Source organism: Telmatherina bonti (assembly GCF_933228915.1).
Source record: "Telmatherina bonti genome assembly, chromosome: 4".
In the NCBI taxonomy this organism is placed as follows: domain Eukaryota; kingdom Metazoa; phylum Chordata; class Actinopteri; order Atheriniformes; family Telmatherinidae; genus Telmatherina; species Telmatherina bonti.
The window spans coordinates 20020749-20043241 of record NC_136622.1 but is presented as its reverse complement, the minus strand read 5'-3'; the positions used below and the strand labels follow the sequence as shown (position 1 = coordinate 20043241).

General features: G+C 41.1%; 1 protein-coding gene across 8 annotated transcripts in view; it reads left to right on the top strand.

Moving 5' to 3' along the window:
* Positions 1 to 22493, top strand: part of casz1 (castor zinc finger 1) — a 175004-nt gene that overhangs the window by 135572 nt on the left and 16939 nt on the right. For 5 of the 8 annotated variants that reach the window (XM_079239669.1, XM_079239670.1, XM_079239667.1 and 2 more), the window contains 4 exons: positions 9035 to 9595; positions 15533 to 16433; positions 18342 to 18407; positions 20887 to 20983. In XM_079239669.1, the coding sequence (XP_079095795.1) occupies positions 9079 to 9595; positions 15533 to 16433; positions 18342 to 18407; positions 20887 to 20983 (1581 nt within the window). In that variant the 5' untranslated portion in view covers positions 9035 to 9078. The remainder of the gene's footprint in view (positions 1 to 9034; positions 9596 to 15532; positions 16434 to 18341; positions 18408 to 20886; positions 20984 to 22493) is intronic. The other 3 variants (XM_079239668.1, XM_079239672.1, XM_079239666.1) reach the window with 1 other exon arrangement.

Below are 22493 nucleotides of genomic sequence, written 5' to 3'. Positions count from 1 at the left end.
GTAGCGCTGGGACTAGGTGTGTCCAGAAGGTAGAGTGCTGCCGATGCATTATTCTCCATTCAAATTACCAAAGTAAGAATGGCAGCAGGGAACTGCGAGGTGTTCGCCGTGTCTTTAGACGGGGCAGAGGAGTTTATGTGCGAAACAGCAGGAACTGAAAAGCTGTGATGAGCGCAGTAGTCAACCCTCTGAGTTTCCTTGATTTGGCAAAAAAAAAAAAAAAAGAAAGAAAAAATTTTCAGCAGATTCAAACTCAGCACGCTTAGTGACATGAGTGTGATTAAAAGTGATATTTCTGACACATTAGGATGCGCACAGGAAGTAACCTCCTCTAAAGCGTTCATTATTAGATGCATGACAGACCTGAATATTTATAAAATAGGTTTTAATAATTAATAGCAGCAATCTGCTCCCGTAATTCATCAGATTTGCACTTCAACAGAGTATCCGTTTTCACTTTAAAATAATAATAAGTGGAATATTAATGTTGCAGAAATGTAAAACGGGCAGCTGGTTACGGTGCAAACAGGCGAGCGCCCCGTTGTCACTTCTGAGGCTTTCCTTTAACCTGCCACTTTTCAAATAAAATTACATCTTAAGCTGTCAACGCTGCACCATTTTAAAACTGTCAGTTGTTTGTGCTCGACAATTTAGTGAGAGGATTCTCACAAATGTGGCAAGTCATGAAGATAAAGCTGCAGGAAATAAAGTGGGTTTGGTATAGAATGCAAAAGTTGTTGCTGTGGTTTTATCAAAAGCAAATTTATTTGTTTGAGTCAACTTAGCAGCACTTCCTTTTGTATACTGAGACCCAAAATAGACAGCATTCTTTTTTTCCTGTAAAGCAGCTTTGCTTGTTTCATCATTTCAGTCATTTCTACTCACCCCCCTCCACCTCCTCTCACCCCCTCCCCCACTCCCCCCTTTTTAGTGTGTGTTGTTTTATCACGCCTTTAGATTCAGTCACAGCACATTCCTGTCTTTACCGAACTCCCAGAAACACGGATGTTCGTGTTTTAGGTGAAAACTGCCACATTTACTTCTGCCTATAGTTCATGTCTAACTTTTTTTTCCCCTGCTGTCACTGACAGAATGGTGATTGTTATCTTCGTGAGGATCTGTGTTTCATGTGTGTGTGGAAGTGTCAATGTGTGTGTCAGAAAAAAATAAACGAAGAAAAAAAAATTGACATGACCTGCAGCCACCTGACAGAAAGGAGCAGGAGAGCTCAGAACGCAATGCCCTGCTGCTTACAGCCCTGCAAACATGTGCACAACACACTTATACCGACATGATTGATATTGGTTACAGTCACTTAACATACGGTGTATGTTTACAGTGTATTGTGCACCTAGCCACATTCCTCCAACCACACCGACACGTAGAAGGCACCTTAAAACGTCTTGCACGCCTTGTCACTGCTATTCTGCTTGTCAGAAAAGCACTTTCTTCAAAATCAAAGTTCTGGCTGAAGAATTGCAGCTAGAGGGTGTTCAAAATCTCAATTCCGTGAGTATGAAGACTCATTTTAATCACTTCCTCTCTGAGAGTGTATTTTGATCAAAATTGAATTGCACTTCATGAGTGAAAGACTTTGAACAGGAGACTGGTGCAGTAGAAAGTGATAAAAAGTACAGTTTTCTCTGAGCCGTGGATAGTTTCTGGACAGGTACAGAAGCTGCTCGAGATGACATTTTAACAGGCACCTTTGATTCATTCTACTGCATGTAAAGTCCAAAAGAGGAAAGTCTGTCAGGCAGAGCAAATGTTTTAATGGTAGCCGGGGATCGATGCTGTCAGCACAGGCATCCTGTCTGGAAATACATGCTTTTTTGGGTTAATGTCACCTCTTTCTTTCTTTTCAAGGAGAGAGAGGGGAGAAAAAGAAGGGAGGTGGTGGTGGTGGGGGGGGGGGGGGGGCGGGTCATGAAAGGAGGTCAGTTGGATCTGATGCAAACATGCCAAACTCGGCTGAATTTAGGGAAATTGCTTGAAAAACATTGACTCGCACTTTTATTCACGAGGCCCTTGTGTCTGAAAAACAAATTTAAAGCGTAACCTTGGAAATCAATTAAGAAGTCCCCAGGAGCTGAAAAAAAAAAAAAAGAAGGTTAAGGTCCACCCTTCTTTTTCCTTTCCCCACCGCCCCTCCCTGCTTGTCTTTTCCTTCCCTCCACTTAAGCAGGACTTGGATCTGTCCGTCAGAACAACGGTTTGTGTGAGGAGACTATGTCAGCAGCGGCTTTATTTAATTTTTTTCTTTTTTTTTTTTAACAGCAGAGGGCCTTATATGCTGTCAAAATGTCTTAAGAGTCTTATTAAAGAAATGCCACAGCTCATTTCCTTGTAATGCAATTCATATGCTGGTGAAAGAGGGCATGTCTAAAGATCTAAACAGCTTTGCTTTTTAGGCTTCACATTAGGGGTTATCTGTGAGGGCTTGTCATTGATTGACATTATCTGGCCTGACAGGGCCTCATATCAAGGTTAACCTCATGGACAAAAGCGCCACCCGCATGGACACGCAAACACACTCTCTCACACACGCTGAAATAAGGCACATTCTCCTCGACGTCCTGTTGAACGGGGCGCTACGTACATGTGGCAGCTTCATCTGTGTGTAAGCCAGGTGGAGACTTCCAGACTTAATTGATAACTAATGGAGCAGCGTGTGGCGAGTTTACCCTGGAGGATCGACACTGCGAGTGTCTGTGTGTGTGTGTGTGTGTGTGTGTGTGTGTGTGTGTGTGTATTTGTCCTATAAAGACATAGCTGAGCAAGGTGATGGGAGGAAGGTGCAGATGGCTTACTCAGCATTTACAATTTCTGGATTCTGGTAAATTAAATATGGCTCCAAAGATCCTAACTCGGAGTGACAAACACTAGTCTGTCTGAACTCTTAGGCAAAGTAGGCCATTTTCTTCACTATGGAAAAGTGTTCAACTTATACTTTATGAGCACAATACACACACTCACACACAACTCCCCTTCTCCCTCCCAACAAGCCACTAAGGCAAAGAGAGATCCCCGTGACCAAAATACAACTGAAGCAGTTAATCTGTACAGATATTAGCTCAAGGGCCCTTGAGAGGTGCACTGCTGAGCCCCTTCTCCACTGTACTATACACTGCCTTGCTCCTGCACCAAGCATAGCAACCATGGGGGAGGGACACAGGGGTCGTCTGCTCATTTACCATGCCGGTTGGCTTATCAAATTGCACTCCTGGTGTCATGAAACTGAACATGAGTCTCAAAACAAAGCTGCAAGAATAAATTTCCCTTGTTTCAGCCTGTGGAGACATGGGACCGTGTGCGATTGTGTGTTTTTGTTTTTTTTTTGACAAAGTTCTTGCCTGCTCCTTCACACTTACAAATTAAGTCATCATCTGGTGCCAGCTGTGAGTCCAGATTCGATGTACAATTTTAACAAGTTAGCAGTGTGTCCCATAAATTACCCTAAGCAGCAAAGTGAATAAAAGTTGGCTGTTTTGGTACGAAGCTGTCAGAATGGTTCTTGTCACTCATGTCAGAATGTTTTTTTCCTCCCTCAGACCATTTTAGATTGCTTGTCCTCTGCTCTGGAAAATACCATAATTACCCTGTTTGTGATGAGGCTGGGGGGCGTATTCGTCCTTAGATCTCAACTTTCCTGCCTGATTGCCCTCAAGTTCAGTGTCTTTCCTCCTCCATCTGTGCTCAAAATATACATTGTTTTCTTCAGCCATTGTCCTGTGCAGTCAGTGAGTGTGTTACGAGGGCCGTTTGTGTCTGCTTTTGTCCTGCAGTGTCTTGTTTGTTTTTTTTTGCGGTGGTGTGACGGGAGCGTGGCGCTTGGCTGAAGGCTTGTGTTTGATCATAGCCCGTGCACCGAGCTGAAGTGAAATAGTCCAAACGGGTTCTTCAAGGTCAGCAGCCCCAGAAAGACTACAGACAGTGTACAAGGTCACGTTCTGGACTCAAAGCAAAAAAAAAAAAAAAAAAGATGATTAATTTTATAGCAGATCTGGGAGAAGAGGGGTGAGTGAGAGGAGTTTAGAGGAAAGGGGAATACATGTCTACGTTTCTGCGCTCTGTAGATATGTTGCTCCATGTTTGTGCAGCAGCATCGATCGTGTGCTGAAATCTAAAAAAAAAATCCAATAGAAATCCAGTGGTTAAAAAAAGAACAAAATGTGACAGATCGGTGCTGGTGGCAGTTTCCAGGGTGCACGATCTCTCCCTCTCTCTTCATGCCTGAATCATTTCCTATCATTACTGCAATTTGTGTGATCTGTAAAGTACAGTGTGAAAGTACTCTTTCAAAGATCACAAGCAACTCGCGTCTCCTGTTTTGACAGTAATGCACATATCATATAATCTCATCAGCGCCATGTTTTATGACAGAAGCAACAGTCACTTTGTCACTTTATGAACAATGTACCTTTTGTACTCTATCTACTGTACCATTATCTTTTTATGAAAATAAGCAGACCGTAATAGACTCTTGTCATCTTTTATGTACCTTTGACTTTCTTTATCTCTTGTTCTCTTTATCCCTTTTTTTCTCCCTCCTCCCATACCTGGCAAACCTGCCAAGTCAGTAGAGCTCCAAAGTGGATCCGTTAGTAGCAGATTTAGATTTGAGGTGGGGAAAGCTAAGTCCCAGACCCAGCCAAACCTGTTTATTCAGGAAGACTCAGAGGGACATAAGGCCTGGGAGATTCCCATATGCTCTGCCACCCCTTCCTGTCAGTGATCACCTGCAGTAGCTGTCTCGCTCCTTTGATAGAAAAAACCCACTTTACCAGTCCCTTTTTGAAATCCCTTCTCAGATGTATCCACCCAACACCCCCATCTATCAACTAGTTGGCAATGGCATTGTTTTTAATCATCAGAACCTCAAAATTATTATTATCGCTTCTGATGCAGCAATTAAAACTTCAGGTCAGAGGCACAACGAGCGGTGATCAGCAGCCGAGCTGAGAAGTTTTAATTAGACGATCAGAACCATTAATGCACAAAAAAAGGTGTGCGCTGGGAAATTAACGGGAACGTCTTAATCAGGGTTAGCGACTCCGAAGAGGAGTCAAGTGAACAGAGAGCAAAAAACAAATCATTTCCGCACCACTGGGACAAAACTCAATTAAATATGCATGCAGAAAAATGGAAATTTCTCAGCATCCGCTGCACCGACTGTTAGAGAACTGTGGCAAAATCTCACGGCAGGGTCGGCGACCTGCTTATTGTTATTCTTCTGTAATAAAAATGAGAGAGGGGCCAGATGCTGGGGTCTGGGTGCGATGGCGTAGTTGTCCATCAGTGGCTTTCCGCTTGACTTCCTCGCGACTGTTGCTTCTCCACCATGCAGGGAAGAGGCGAGACAAAAAGAGAGAACGAGGAAACATTCTTGCAAGCTGAAGGTTTACAAAAATAAAAACACAGTCATTTTCAAGCATGTCTGTGAAAGTTTGCCTGTGTGGCTCTGTGATTTTTCCTGAAACACACATGCACACATTCTCTCTCACAAGCATCTCCCTTGAGAGCCAGAGACATGAAAGGCTCACTGAGCTACACACTGGGAGCCTTGTCGATTAATCTGCCAAAGGTTCATAAAGTTATAACCAGACTCCTTTTTTTTTTCTTCTTCTTTTTAAAAGAGCTACTGCAACTCTCGGCAGCATATTGTAAAATAATCCTGAGCTGAACAGACATCTCCCAGACCTTGTTTGTATTAATTAACTTGAGATATTGCGGGGGGTTTGTCCCTGTGTCAGTCATGTTGGAACTCAGCAGGAATCTGCAACAGGCTCTGTCTCTGTGTTTGATTAGTTGAAGAGATAAGCTTCAGTTTAAACAGGTAATATCTACCTCTCTTATATACAGACCCCTCCTGTGTGCTCGCTCCATACAAACTGAAACACTGCAGGGAGTTGGTGTTTTTATGGGGCACCACTGTTCCCTCAACTAACAACGAAGTCAAGTTTTTCAGTTTTCTTTGTCACGTTACATCTTCTCCAAGTTTATTGCAAAAACACTTTGGACATGAGCTACCTGCTGTTGTATGCTAGATAGAGGTAAAGCCATGACCATGGTCGCCACTACCGTTGTCAACTCCCACATCCTTTAACCAGCACGGGCTTGATTACACTCTGTGCACGTTCACACAAATAATGCACTTCCAACAGAGTTATTAAGATTTGAAACGCCACTTGATTGGGCATGATAACATTCTGGCACACAGACACTGCATCGAAAAGCAAAAGGACCTGTGGGGCTTTGAGCTGTGGAATAAAAACGGGCTGGATGACACAAATCTCGTCATCCTCGCTCTGAGAAGAAGCAGAACCCAGAAGATCTAATGTACCGATGCGCTTTTTGACCGAAGATGAAAAAGATCCTGACGTAGTGCAAATGCATTTAAAATAGTTTCTTGACTTTTTCCTCATGTTTTGGCCTTATACAGGCACTATGTGGCTCTTCTTTGTAGTCCTGCACTGTTTCCAATAAAAATAATGTCACTCTTAACATAAGCAGTTGGAAAAATTAGTTTCAGCTGTTGTGTTCAAACTCAAACCTGCCTGTTTTTTCTAACTCCCAGTGCTTACTGAGGTGTCTCCTCCTTGACAATTAGCACACCAGGCTAAAACAGAGTGTAAATAATGTCCAATGCGTGTGACAGTGTTGTTTTTCTTTTTGATATTCATTAATAAGCACAATGCTTACTGGACTTGCAAAGAAGTGTGGATGTGTGTTTGTGTGTGTGTGTGTGTGTTGTGTTTTCCCAGAGGGAAAAGTTGTTCTTTCATGTAGGTCCCCAAAGGTTTTATCTCATTGTATGCTATCATGCACACAAATGACTTGAGGTAAACAACTTAGTGTTACCATAGCAATTCTTATCACAAACAATGGCAAAAAAAAGCTGCTGTGGTAAGAAACCCACAGCGTAAATGATCTGCTTCCATAAACTGCTGAACAGTAGCATGTTCCTCAAGAAACACACACATTTCATTTGTTTCAAAGCCGTGTTTAGATTAAATGCAAAGACAGTGAGAAAGTTGGGCTTGATTATTAAGTTTCAGGCCCTAACTGGAAGCTCCGTGTCTAGTAGCTCTCCACCCATGTTCCTTATGTTAACAGAAAATTGTACATAAATAGGCATTAATGGATAGACACCACCTTGTAGGGGTCATTTCCTACAAGCAGCTTGAGATTGAAATACAAAGGAAATCAGTAGTTAAAGCATGAAACACTGAACACGGTAAACGCTCCAGAGCAACACCCAAATGACCTCAATCTTCCTTTAGAGATTATTTCTGTAAAAAAGGAAAGAAAAAAAATGTCCTAATAGTTTTTCCAGCCCGATCCTTTTTTTCTTTTTTTTTTTTCAAAATTGCTGACCCTTTCACCTTCTGCTTGCAATTGTCCAACACTAAATTGTGCAGTAATGTGCCTCTAATATATGTTCCTCTCAAAACTACATAATTCCTGAAGTCATTGTTTCAGAGAGGAAGCCTGCAATGTAAATACAGTAACTGAGAAAGCATGTGTGGGTAGCTCAGGGTTCATTGTCTGGTGACGGTGTGATCTGTAAGCTCCGTTAAATTGCATATCCTCTAATGATTCCACAACTTTTCAAAAGAAAATGAAAACAGGGTTTTATGTTGCTTCGATGTGATTTACATAATGCCGGCAATGGCTCAGCCATGATTGCGCTTGGCTTTATGGCTGAGGGAAAATGAAGAGGCGCGCACTCATTGTTACAGAGAGTGGATTGAGTCTTTAAGATAGAACTTTGTCACCTCTCATATCACACATTTTTCTACACTCAAACACAAGTCCGTTGTTGTCTGTTATTTTAGTGTGAGTGTGGCTCAAACAGGCAAAAAGAAAAAATATCTCTGCCGTGACTTTTTATTCAGCCTCAAAGCTTCACTTCACAGTGAATAAAAACATTCTCTAATCCCTGGCGATTCTTCAGCTTTTGTAAAAAGAAAAATGTATCGATGCCGTGTTACTCACTGTCATCTTCTACTTGTTTTTCTGAAAAGTCCTGCATTAATTGTCCAGAAAATACATTCAGAAGGTGAACTTTGGGGGGGCTCTGGAAATGAAGTGAAAGGTAACACAGTGCAGTTTCTGCCCTAAAAAGGCAGCTCTGAATATGGAATGCCACAGGCAGCTGTTCCTGCCTCATCAGAGGACATGTTATAAAGATAGCCCCACTTGGGTTGAAATAATGCCACCCATTCCTGCCCCAAAGCATGCTCTCTCATGTGCTATTGTTCACAGAGGCCCCACTGGAGGGGATATGCGCAGACTTTATATGGTTTACAATATATTGCTGACTATGAATATTTTCAGTAAAGAAGCTGCAACATCATTATATGCTTGGACAGTTATTCTCCTTCCAGCCACCCTACCTAAAAACTGTCATTTAGTCTAATCCCACCTAATAGTATGAGATCTGAAAAATCCCAAAGGTAGTCAGGTTGTTCACTCTTCATCCTGACAGCTTAAATGTTGTGCAGCCCCCCCCCCCCCACTCAGTGTCAGGACCAGAGCCTCTTGAGGTAAAAGTGAAGATAACATTTCACAGTGTCTATATAGCGCTGTCATGTGAAGGATTATGTAGCCATGTACTAGCTGCTTGTAGTACTGTAGGGGGTCTGATTGCTATCTGTCTGTGGTTTCAGCTGCTTCTGCTGGTTTTTTATCCATTTTCTTTCACCACTGTGTTAAAAGCTGACCCGCGAGCTGTGACTTTGGCAGATATGTACAGTATCTCTGTGTGTCCTTCTAGTCTTGTGCTGTTATTGTGAAGTGCTTTCAGGAGGTTATTAATAGCAGCAGTCAATGTTGTTTGTGCCAGTTTTTTTTTTTTTTTTTTTCCATTGTGATGTTTGAAATCAAAGTTACTGACTTTGAAAAACGGGTTTAAAGTTTGTTTCAAGTAAACATCGCAAAGCTCTCATTTTTAAAAAAAATGCTCATGCAGCTACTTATCATTAACTCGAGTGATTATTAAGCTAATTGTACGCTTTCTTTTGTGTTTCAGCTGAAAGGAGTTTATGCACTGAAACGACCTCAGGAAAACCCAAGATGGCCGCCAAAAGGAAAGGTGGCCTAAAACTCAATGCTATCTGTGCCAAGCTGAGCCGCCAAGTGGTGTACGATAGCAGCTCCCAGAATGCAGAAGGAGACCAGAGTGTAGCAGAAAACAGCGAGCGTGGCAGTTCTCACTATGATGACAATGAGACCAACTTCCCCGAAAGCCTGAGCCTAAGTCAGAGCCTGGAAGAGGACCAGAAGAGACGCGAGGCCATTGAGAAGTGGGTCAATGGTGAGTACGGTGATGAGCCACCAGTTCCTGACGATGAGCAGGAGCCCGAACTCAAAGCCAGTAATGACGAAGATGGCCCTCCTGAAGGCGTCTACATGGTACAGCCTAAAGGCTGCAGCGATGAGGAGGACAACGCTGAGGAGCCCGAGGCCACTGTGGGGAATCATGATGGCAGTTACCATGACGACAAAGAAGCTGAAGCCAAGCTTCCAAAAGATGACAGCTACATGTCGCAAAGCGAGGCCCAAAGTCGCCAAGCACCTTTCTCCTCTCCAGGTACATAGTTTCTAACCAGCACTCTTCTATCTGATTTATTCTCAGGCCTTTTTTTATGCATCTGAAACCAACGTCCACTTCAAAGCGTTCCATTCCACAGTATTATGGGCCAAAGGCTTAAATAGAGGAGAGGTGACATTGCCACATCCACATAGGTTTAAGTGTGCTCATTATTGGAAAGAGACACTCTAGTGTTACAATATGAATAGCCAGTGCCATTATGACTCCAAAGTCAGATTCAACTGGCAGACCAAAGGGGAAAACAGGAACTTGTGCGTGGCTAGCTGTATGAAGAAATTCATAAATGGAGAAGGCTTACAATGTTAGGCATTTAGGCGTTTATGCATTCTCCCAGCAGCTGAGGGCCAAGAGCGCATGGCAGGGCCAGGCTAAGCTTCATATTACACCCAGGATTACATACTGAGTCTTTGATTTTTTCCCTAAGCTCACTAAACTTAGCCACTGCCTCAAGCTCCTCTGTTACATGGAAGAGTCTTCCGATGAGGGTTTTTTTCCCTGCAGTTGTCAAATCCAAGAGATCAGTTATCAAATGAAGTCAGAAATAGGGAAGTTATGCTACAGTGTCATATCCCACCTTATAAGATATGTAACGTTTTTCTATTCATCTTTTTGCCAGAAGATATAATATTCTAAAAGAGTCCTATGAGTTGTTGTAAATGACTCATAATAACACTGATTTAATTGTAACATGATGTTCCCTCAGTATAACTCACTGATTATCAAACAGATAAAGTTGGCAGAGTGTGTGTTAACAGCATAAACAATCTTTTAAGAATGTGCTGTTTAGTGTTTTACGCTTTGTGACCCTTGAAACTAGACACAGACACACTTCTAAGAGTGAGTGGCCTTGTGTTGCAGAAGTTGAAACACAGAGTTATAAAGAGGAGGGGAAAAAACAGCTCAACTATATGAAAAGATAAAGTCTGTTTCACACAGAGGAAAAAAAAAAAAGACCGGTTGTTGCGGTACAAAAACAAGTTTTGTTTTGTGCTCGCTCACCTCAGCTTAACAGTTTTTTTGGGCTTTCATCGAGGTTTAGCTATGTACCTCATAGTCATGTACACATGTTCCTTTTTGTCATCATTTCTTTATGCTTTTACCAAATGTGCAGCAGTAGTTCTGGCCACATTCAGAATTGAGGGCAGGGGCTTCCCAGAAAATGGCTCAGGTTTCATTTCAGGAACAATTGTAAAGTGCTTTGTGGTTTTAATTAGTCATTTTTGTCTATTTCATGGCCATAAAAAAGGCCTGTCTGTAAATATGTGCAACTGTTGTGTAGCAGGTCTACACCTTTCCCTCTCAAGGTTCCTTTGCAACAGAAAATCTCACAACAAAGCTGAGTTTGAAGACTGCGAGGAGAGCATGCTGCATCAGTTGCAAATTTTTATCTTTAGAGTTTGTTTTGTTTGTTTTTTTATTTTTTTTATTTTCTGAGTTGCTCTTTGTTGATTGTAACTAGGCCATCTATATTGCCATGTTTCTGCTCAGCTTACAATTAAAACATTTTTCCTCCTCTCCATCTCTCTCTCTCCCTCGCTCTTTTCTCGCCGCTGTCTTTCAAAGGCTGATGTGGAGTGCACATAATTATGCATATAAACATAGTGGCTTAATTATCTCTCACAACATCAGTGACAATGTAATTAACAAACATTGCAAGATCAATGAGAGAAACTGCGACCTTCAAAACATTTAACTCCTCACATTGAGGCATCGTGCGGATTTCCTATCAGTGCAAAACCCCAGAATACTTTTCCTAGATAATTTAGATGTCGCATTAGAGCCCTCATAAGCCAGTCAGTGGAAAAAAAAAACAATGAATAAAAAGTATGAAAGCAATGACAGAGATGTTGGATCAAACAGGCTTGACCATGACTTCCATTTGCAATTCTGGGTTCACCCTAAAAGGTTATTGTTCATTTCAAGCTATTTCAAAGCTCCCTCTATTTACTGCCTGTTAATTAACTAAGCAAACAGTGAGGAAGTTTGAAGCTCTGCACTTTTTGTGCGACAAATTACATCAAACAAATGCACATAATGTCATTTATTCATAGCAGCTCTTTATTAGCTTAGCACTGTCCATTTGAAGAGAACGCACTCAAACTAATTCACTGATATGAACATAAATAGCTTTTTAAAACTCGGTTTAAATTGTTGTACCTCGTGACAGAATGACACTATTCAGAAGTTTTATTGATAGGTGTTAGGGTTAGTTTATTATAATCCAGTGGTTTTCATTCTGTACTTTCTCATCCACCTCTTTAGAAGGTATCCAGAGTCTAGGTTAGCCCATATATAGGCACTAGCTTGCATCTTTATCATCAGCAACACCTCTGCCTCTCAGTGCTGAGACCAGTGTAGCCCTGCCACATTGATGGCCATGTTTGGTCAGCAAATGGAGATATAATGCCCATCTGTTATCATATCAGGAGAAAAAATGTGTCCTAATTGCATCAAATGTAGACAAGGCAGGTCCATGTCATGTGTTGGATTTTGCTTGCCTGAAGTGTCAAGATTAAGAACCACTTGTTTGTAGATTTTTCCAGTGTCACCAGAGAGAGTGCTGATGGAAATGTCCGCTGTGGTAGCAGGAAAAAAGGGTGAGGGCAGAAGAAAAAGAGTGAGTTTATTTATTTGCTGATTTATTTTTTTCACTTATTTATTCTGTCAGTATGCACGGTAACAGAGGTAGTGGAGCTACCATTTTATCCCATACGCCATGCATATTTTTCCACCTGGTGTCATGGCACATCATTAAGAGGTAGACAGATAGCGGTTGAGTAGAAAACTCATTTACATGGCGTTTTAGAAAGGTTATCTCCTGCCGGTCCCAGTCATAATCCCTTCAAGTCTAGTCATTTGCCTTTCATTGATAGTATGTCACATGACCAGACTAATTTCTTAGAGAAGGTGATGATAAAACCCCAAGCAAATATGAAAAAAGACGTGGTGCACAAATGAAAGAGACTATTTAAGTCTTCCTAATCTTTTTTATTTGTTTACTTAAATTTGGTTGATATATTACAGAAACAGCCAACATTCACATTCAGAGAGTAGAGGTGGGCATTTCAGGTTTATTTGGAAATGATCTTGTTGATTCAATCAAAATCAGTTTGTCAGTTAGTTGTGATGTCACCAATAGTGAAGTGTTTTTTTTTTTTTTCATAAACTGAATGTTGTTTGATTTGGTTTTTTAAAATTATTTTAGTTTTTAACAGTTTGTAGTGTCTTTTATTAAGCAGCAGGTATATAATAAAGAGTCCCAGATACTGGCAGTTGAACTAAACGTGGTACTCACTGGAGTGTTTAATACAACCATTTATTTTCCTCATCTCGTCTAGTCTTTTTGTACCTGAAGTGCAACATTTCTGTGATGGTTTAGCAACCGTGCTGCTTAAACTTTCCTGCTTCTGCCTCCAAACTGAGCAAGGTGACGGCTCCTGGACTAAAGATGGAGCAAACTTTACCCAGCAGCGGTGAAGCAGACACGAGACTCTACTGTAACCAGAAGAGCTGTGTGGTGTTTACTGCTAAAGCTTGTTGCAAAATCATTCACCACAAACTTTCTCTGTTTCGATGTCCCACTGCTCTAACTCAGAGCTGAGCTGTGCATCGGCCCAGCTGATGTGCAGCAACTACCCCACCCCACCCCCACCTCTTAACTGTGGAGTTACACAGTATATTTCTGTCACCTTTTTTATTTTATTTTATTTTATTTTAATTTGATATAAAATTCTATTTAACTTAAGAGAGCATATTAGAAAAAAGGGGAAAAAAAGAACACAAAGGGATAATTTTAGTTTCTTTTTCCTGACCAGATCTGACAAAGGCTCCCTGGAATTAGGAAAAAAGTAAACAATTATCCATCAATCTAAGATAAAACATTAGATGATCTTGATAATAAAAAGAATGAAATAAAAAAGAACTGGATTTTAGGTTTAATTAAAACAAATATTTGTTTATTTTAATTAAGCAATTTTTAATGTCATGTACTGCTATGAGTTAAACAAAACCCTTAACGTAGGGTAAGACTTTGCACTTTGCTGTAAATTTCCTTATGTATATACAGTGTCACTTTGTGGTTTTCATACATGTGAAAACACAACAGATTTAACAAACCGATCTGTTGCAAACATGTTGGTATTTCCTCTCAAATATGCGATCTGTTTCTGTTCAATTTTTCATGCCTCTTCGATCCACCAGATACTCTTTCATACTGACCCACAGAGCAGGGGAACAACCCCAACATGGTGAATGGAAATTTAGGGATTATTTTACATGCTGTGCTGGGGATGTGAAGAGCAGCGCCCGGAGACTGATTTAGCAATAACTGAGAAATATGAGACAAGAGAAGAAATATTTGTGTATTAATTACCTCGGACGGTAGGTGGTATTACCTCCTTGCCACCTCATGTGTGCTCTGGTGATGAAAACAGCGATAAAACAAATTTTTAAAAAAGACTTTGGACCTCCTCCCTGTGACTGTGCCAAGACTGAGTTAAGAAGGCCAAAGGTTTGACATGGCCCTGTTGAAATAATCATCTGAAGCATTGCTAGCATATCTGTGTTCTGGGTTCCAGCCTAATATGCAAAGTGACACAACAGGAGAGTTTTGGAAATAAGTCAGACCTGTAAACACAACTGCTTGCCGCAAGCCTGCCACATCTGTGCCAATTATTTCTTTTACGTTTTTTCTTCTGAATTACTCACCTTTTCTCTGCACCATTTCCTCTTCATCCAAGCTCTTCTGCTTTACGCAGAGCTCTGGTCCCTTCACTGCTCTCAGGCCAAATCATCCTTTCCTCCACTGTCTGACAACTTGCACTAACCTGGATCAAACTTTATGGGGCAGAATTAATCTCACAAAATGCAATTAAACTATATATTGACTGTATTTCGCCTACGTCCTTGGGGAAGTTGTCCAATCTAATGAACTCTTAAAATGTAAGTGATGTATCAGGTTATAAATGTGTAAAAAGGGGAAGAATTTGTTCTTTTACCATTTAAAGGTGACACAATAATTATGTTATTTTAAAATTAATCACATGAATGCACTTAACTCCTATAATTTCTCTGTAGAAAGCACTTAAAATTCTGCCATGAAATAGCATAAAGCATCATTCTTCATATAGGAATTTGCAGCTGAATATGCTGATAACATTTTTTCCATTTCTAAAAAGCTGAATACACAGCTTTTTTTTTTCCTTTTCCAGTGCTCCAACTCTCTCCCTTTTTGTGAGATACATGTGTATGTGAGATACATGTGTATGTATATATATATATATATATATATATATATATATATATATATATATATATATATATATATATATATATATATATATATATATATATATATATATATATATATATATATAAAAATACTTATGTGTGTCTGTGCATCATTTAGTAAAACACCAACATGAAAGTTTACCTTATAATCCATTTTGATGACAAGTTACATGATCAATGCAGATAACATACTGTTTGTGTAGTGTCATATAGTCTTTTGTAAAGTCACTTGCAAATTCTGCAGGACTCACTCACAATGCAACCAAAACAGGAAGATCCTCAGACTGCTTGTTTGTAGACACATAAATACACAGACAATTACAGCTGTTGTCGGTTGCAGTGCACAAGCACTTTTCCTGTTGTCAAAATTGCTATAGTATTGATATTACAGGATAAAACTATTGGGTTGTTTCTTAACGTCTTTTGTTATAAAAATCAGTGAAGTTTATTTGGTGGTTGTCTTACATTACTGTTGTGTAGTAGCATATTTACTGAAATGTAAGTTTGCTTTATAGAAGTAATTTAATTTTTACATAGTAATAAAATTAAATTCATGCAATATAAAAAGCAGTGTAAGTATTTTGTAGAACAATGCTTATGACATCCTTCCTATTTTTTTCTGTGCAGGAGAAGCATCTGCACTGCGAGACTATGCAGCCAACACCATGAATGAGTTTCTAGGAATGTTCGGTTATGATGACCAGCAGGTAAGGGATGAGCTGACCAAGAAGATCAGCTTTGAAAAGCTCAAAGCCGCTACCTCAGACACGTCATCCCTCAGCAGCGAGGAGGCCTCACGGCGTGCCCGCTTCTCCAAGTACGAAGAGTACATTCGCAAGCTGAAAGCAGGCGAGACCCTACCTTGGCCCATGCATGCTTCCCCACCCAAACCGGACGACCTCAACTCAAAACTGACCCAAGAAAAGAGTGCTACCATTCTCCAGACCTCTGGATGCCTACCAGGGGCTGAGGCACCAATATACTCCTCCAGCCTGGACCACAAACAGCCCGTGGCACCTCAGTTGGGTAACTCTCAGCAATCCAATCCTTCTCACATGCAGAACATAGCCTCCCGCGCCTCCAAATATGACTTCTTTATTCAGAAGCTGAAGATGGGTGAGAGTTTACAGCAGCAGAACGGTAACACTTACAAGCGACCCTCTAAGTACGATCTGGAGAACGTCAAGTTCTTACACCTCTTCAAGCCCGGTGAGGGCAACCCCGACATGGGTGGTGCCATCGCCTTTAAGACTGGCAAAGTGGGTCGCCCTTCGAAGTATGACATCAGAACAATCCAGAAGCTAATGCCAGGAAACCCTGAACCATCACTGATGCCCAATGTTCTTGCTACGGCGCCGGGTAACCCTGGAGCTCCTGGTGTCCCCACTGTAGGTGCGGCTGGGGCCAGCATCGCCCCAGGGCTCACAATGGACCAGGCAGGACACATAAGCTTCAATGCTGCTGATTACATGAAATCCAGCTTTTCCAAGACTGATTCCATCACCACAGGCACTGTGTCCTCCGTAAAGTAAGTGTGTTCATCTGATACCACAAAGCTAAACTATTTAGCATGTCACTCAACTCTTGATCATATTATGTTTGACATCTTTTTGATGTTTTAAACTCAGCGTTTAGGTTGTAGATAGAGTAATGAAAGGGAGAGAACGAACGGCAGTAATTAAGTGTAGCTCAAATGGGTGTGGCTGAAATGAACAGACTTGTGGTTTATCTTGACATTAAGCAACAACATTAAGCTTTAGTTGTGCAAAAAAAGTTTATCACGCCATGATGGAACATTGTAGCACCATCTGCCACACATAACATGCTCTTCCACAATCCTCTCACTTAATGCTGCATGTTTAAGAGTTGTTTGCTAGGTTTTGAGATACATCAATAATATCAAATTTTGACCTTCTTCAAGAGTTCCCATAGTGGACAAGAGATGGAAAGACTTATACGTAACCTTTGTGATTTTCATCAAAACAATAAATACTCCAACAATCCACTTCTTATTTCTTCTTATTGACTGATCAAGTAGAAATTACCTGGTGGTCTGAAACATTTTAAACTCACATCTGTATCTTTTTCACACTGATAGTCCCAACAGTGGAACCCCTTGGACCTAATTTGAAGTTCACAAACACTTAACTGCTTCTATGAGTCAGTTAGGCTAGCGCCCAGGTAATTCTTGCCCTCATAGAAGCCATCAGGAATGTAGTGTGAAATAGCGCATAGCGCCCAATAGATCCACGACATGATGAGTTGCAAAGGCGCATGAAGTGTTTACTTGCTATAGCACTCCACAGAGACTGATTTAGCACAGTCATCGCAAAGTGACTGACTTCTTTGGTTTGGCTAGGGTGTAACAACTCTCCCTTTAATTACTTTGGAGCCATGACTAACCTCCCGGCGAGTTGCTGGGCCCGACTCAACACTGCCTGACGAGTGTACTTTAAAGGAAGCAAACGAGGGGTTTGGGGAGCTAACCTACAGCTGTGTGCATTACCAGTAGGAGAGAACTCCCTGAGCCTGTTTGATTGGTTTTGACCTTGTCTCTATTTAGTCAAGACCTATCAAAGACACTGTTTAAGAGCCCTCGGGCGCCTCTCCCTCAGGCTTTGCCCTTTGTCAGGTTTGGAGCTCTGCGAAGCTACACTCTTGGCTAACTGACCCAGTCTGGTACTTGTACACAGGCAGGAGATGGGGTGCTGGGGGGAATGTGTGGCGGTGCATCCTCCCCTCTGGGCCAGATTAACCTCAGGTCATCCCCTGTGTGGAGCTGCTCACATACAGCTAAATGCCACTTGCTGAGAGGGAGCAAACAGAACCAGTTCTGTATTATAACTGTTATTCTGCAGGCAGCAGTGCTGCCAGCCTCACGAAGGGATCATAACACAGGTGACAGAAGGCAAACCCCCTTCCACAGTCTGCATCTGTAATGCGATAAATTCATCTTTATTTCCTGTCTACAAATTAATTACTTTGAGCGGAAATTTGCACTAAGTTTATCAGCGTGATCCATATGGATCTGGAGTTGTCTTACATCTTTGTTTGAACTGGTTCCAATCAACATTAGAGACAAACCTTCCAGAGATTATTAGAAAAGACCTTTTCAGAGCTTTTTCCCCCCACCACATCTCCTTTATCAAGTTTAGCATATGAGCACCAACCAAAATCCCCCCATAAAAGATTGATGTAATTTTGCTCTTGCATTTTGCCTTCCATTGGTTGGGAGACCATGCATCAAAGTGTGTGCCTTCCATCCTTAATTCACATGGCACATGAAAATGCTGTTGTGCCACAGGAAAATGTATATTGATAGTCTAAAGTTTGTGAGCGGCTTCTAAGTAAATATTGTGTCAGTTTGTTCTTATTAACAACAGTCAGCCCTGCCTCACCATTAATCCTGTCTCTTTTGTGTTTGCTCTTACATTAGGAATGGTCTGCCACCGGATAAACCCGCCAGTGACGACATCAACCTCTACCAGAAATATATTGCCAGGTATACAAATACCCCAATACAAACAGAATCAAACTCATTTTTTCTTTTTTCTTTCTATGGTTCACTTTATTCAGTGATGTAACTACATTGTAGACTAGTATAAGAGGGTTCTGTGGCCAGTATTCATTAAGAAAAGACTCCAGTTTATATGCTGAAAGGAAGAGGAAGTCTAAGGGGTAATGAAAGAGAAATGGTTTGATGATAGTTCACTTGGACTCGATGAATGAATGCTCAAAGTGTGTAGCACTAAAACGTGCAACTTTAGCCGTAACTGTCTCGGATCTGACATGAGATCGGTCCCTCTTGAGTTCAGCCATGACAAATTGGTTGATCTAAAAAGTCAGTCATTCACATTAACAGACAAAGGCATCAGAGGATAGAAGGTATCTTATGATTCAGTGGACTGAGAACAACCTCTCCCATTCTTGATTCATCTTGAGCCCACACTAGAAAGGTGATTATCACTTGTTTGTTTATTCTGTTTAAAAAGAAAGAAAAACAGCATTTGAAAAGCCAAAGTGGCTTCGGCGTTAATGATTACTTCTCCAAGTCATAACATGAAGGGCACAAATCAAAGCCTTGGCACTGACAGAAGCACACATGCACACATACTCTTCTACACACACATTCACATACACACACAAAACCCCTTCCTTGGACTGATTACATTTTGCAAGAAGATTTAATTAAGGAATTTTTAATGAGGCTTCTGCTGGCACTGCCAAGAACTGTTTTGATATTTGCGCTGCATAATGCATAAAATTTGTCTAAACATCTCGGCAGTTGATGCACGGGGAGGTTGCAGATAAGCCCAGATACAGTTTCAATTTCCGTGTTGGGGTTGGAAAAAAAAAGAGAAAGGAAAGAAGAGGAGGGAGGGGGGAAAAAAATGGAAAAGGAGGGCTCATAAAAAGGGCAAATGTAGCAGTGGGGGGGGGGGGGGGGGGGGGGGGGTAGAGGTGGGGGGAGGGTCCTATTTAGAGTCAGGGCTAATGAGTGCACAATAAGATGAAAATACAGCTTTGTTAATGTGTTTTTATCCAATCCTCCAAAAAAAGGATTTTTTTCCCCCCAACACGAAGAGTTTAGGTTTTTTAAAGAGGTTCCCTGGTAGTGTTTAGCAGCAGTTTTCTCCCTTCAAATGCTTTCATTTACCCACCATTGCCTCAGCACTTTGATCTGTGTATCTCTATTGTAACTGGAGATGCGCTGCAATCTCTGTATCGTGGCGATATTAATATTTAATCTGCTGCTGAATAGCAGAGACCCATTAGGCCCCCTGACGCGGCAAGTGGGAATTGTCCAGAGGCAAAGTGATACAGCTGGGCAATGAGCAGAGGGGTGGGCCATAGTCTCAAGGGGATTGGTCAGGGGGAATAGGGGTGTGGGGGGTGTTAATCATTGTGAATGTGGATGTGTATATGAGAGAAAGAACAGTATAAAAACATTAATAGTTGGAACATATGTTGACTTTATGGTAGCTCAACTTCTGCTTTGACTTTTTTAAAAGAACTATCGGACCTTCCCAATGCTCCTTCCACCTCCATCACTGCCTTTAAGACTTGCAAAGACACACAAACACACACACACTCACTCAGCCAACTTAAAAACAGTGGTGGGTATACCATTCAATTAACTTAATGAACTCAGCAAAGTGATCTGTAAATGCAGCTCTGGGATAATCCTAACAAGAAAAAACAGAAAGAGAGATGGAAAAATATTACTTAGCCCCCTTTTCTCCCTCTCCAATGCACTATAGCAGATGGAGTCCTTGGCAGCAGCAGTGCAAATGTTTGTGTGTTTTCACTGGTAATTGGAGGATTTTAACAGTCATCATCGTCAGGCTTATAATCACCACCATAAAAGTGGCTGTACTGAAGCAAGTAGCGGCCTTCTCTCTCTTTTTTTTTTTTTAAACTATCACCAGACTAAATCTGGTTCCTGGGCTCCAGTTCATAAAGTGAAAGGATACAATACCTCAAACAGCTAAACTCTGGTTAACCTGAGAGATCATTGATTTGACAAAGACTTTCACAGTGATGAGAAATAAAGAAGTGGCAGGGTTCCTAATGATTTAGTGGCTGTATAAATGTGAAGAGAAAGGGTTTTAGCTTAATAAGTTTCCCTCACTGGCTGCTTTGGAAATAAATGAAGATAATTTGGTTGGAATTGGTGTGACAGACGGGTAAATTGTTGCGAGGGTGTGGAAAGCAGTAGTCACTTTGAAAGTGTGAGCTGTGTTACATTGAAGGTGACATGAGGTGAGAGGAGCACGGCACCTTTGAGGACTCTTTCACCTGCTTTATTTGTTGCGTTTCAGGCCATTTAAATTATTTTTTTCACGAGCTGTTCTTGATTTGCTGATGATTATTTTTTTCTCACCTCAGTGTTCTTTCCGCTGCCTCTGCGGTGTGTCGCCAGGTATTTTATTCAGTGCTCTGCGCGGCTGTTAAAATATATCCTGTACCTCGGTTTTTAGGTTTTCTGGAAGTCAACACTGTGGTCATGTGCACTGTGCCTACCAGTACAGAGAGCATTATCACTGCATGGACCCTGACTGTAACTACCAGGTCAGCGTGAGTACTTTGTCACTTTTTCTAAGCACAACCCAAATGCACATTTAGAATTTATCCAGATTTTCAGCAAATCTCAACGGCAAGTTATTAAAGTGTTTTGTTTTATATAAAAATGCTGGATGAGGATTTTAGAGTGATTTTTAGGATATTTACAGAATGTGATGCTCTAATGGCCCATCCTTGATGGTGATCAGTTGCAACACCCACTCAATATTTAGATAACAAAACACGTCCGCTCTGCTTTCAGGCATCCTCAGCCACGGCTGGTTTTGACTTTGCCTTATTTAAATTATTCTTTTAACCAAGTTTATTTTAAAGTAAGACTTAAATATGGGTCTTTTTTTTTTTTTTTTTTTAACCTTTTTTTCCTATTTAGTTTTTTAAGGCACTGTCACTGTAAGGGGCCTGCCTTTAATCCACTCTCACATGATTAATCTTGCCCCCGGTCCTGCGAGACGTCATGTACAGCAAGGGAAGGAAGAAAAACACAAAGCAGATCATAATACAGGCGTTGTGTTTGCTGTAGCATATGGCCTGAGAGAGTTAGACAAACACTGGTAGATTTGTTAAAGATCTAATTGTTTGACTTGTACCTTTCTCAACAATTTTCTGAATTAAACCATATTTAGCCGTAAACTTCTGTCTGCTTTCGATCGAGAGATTACCTCTTGATAAATATTGTTTATATGGTGAAATGCATCACAGATCTAAGCATTTGTTTTCTCCTGGACTCCCGCTTCACAGTGTGATGAGACATGTTCTTGAAGGAATACAAAGGAAAATCATTCCATGTCATTATTTAGATTGTTAGTTCAGGCTATCATTGCAATTTCCACACTCAGGTCCACATTTCTCTGTTGCTTCTGTGTTGCATGGAAACACAGATATGCTTTGGAAGCCAGCTCTGAGGATATCAATACAGTGGAAAAACACACACACACACAAACAAATAAAAAGAAAAAAAAAATAACAGGCAAGTCCTGATGAGCAGTCCTATTCAGAGTGATAACTCATGAAATGTTACATGACACACACTCCTGGAATATTATCCCACTGCCAGCCTGCGAGCGATTGGCTGAGTCCTAACATTCTCCTTTCATGGACTTGTGCATGAGGGAGAGTGTGCATCTTGCCACACTAGTGGGAATCCTAAAATAAATGTAGCAAGTGGCTCCCAACCTTCATCACCACTCAACTGAAAATGAGATCTTTTTCCCAGTCAGCTCTCTCCATGGCCTATTTTGAACAGCTTGATGGATCGAATGTACCATGATGACCGCAGTTCAACTGTCTTCCGGTCCTCATCCACCGTTAAATTCCTATCAAAAAGCTGAACTTAGATCTGGATTTTTCTGAAAAAAAAAAAAAAAAAATCTAGAAGTGAGGAAGCATTCATCAGTCAGATTAAAAACCCTAATGAAGTGTGTGCTCCTACAGGAGTCAGACATCTCAGAAATATACAGTGGGAAGCAGTCCAAGAGTGAGGGAATGAACAGCTGTGTGAGATCTT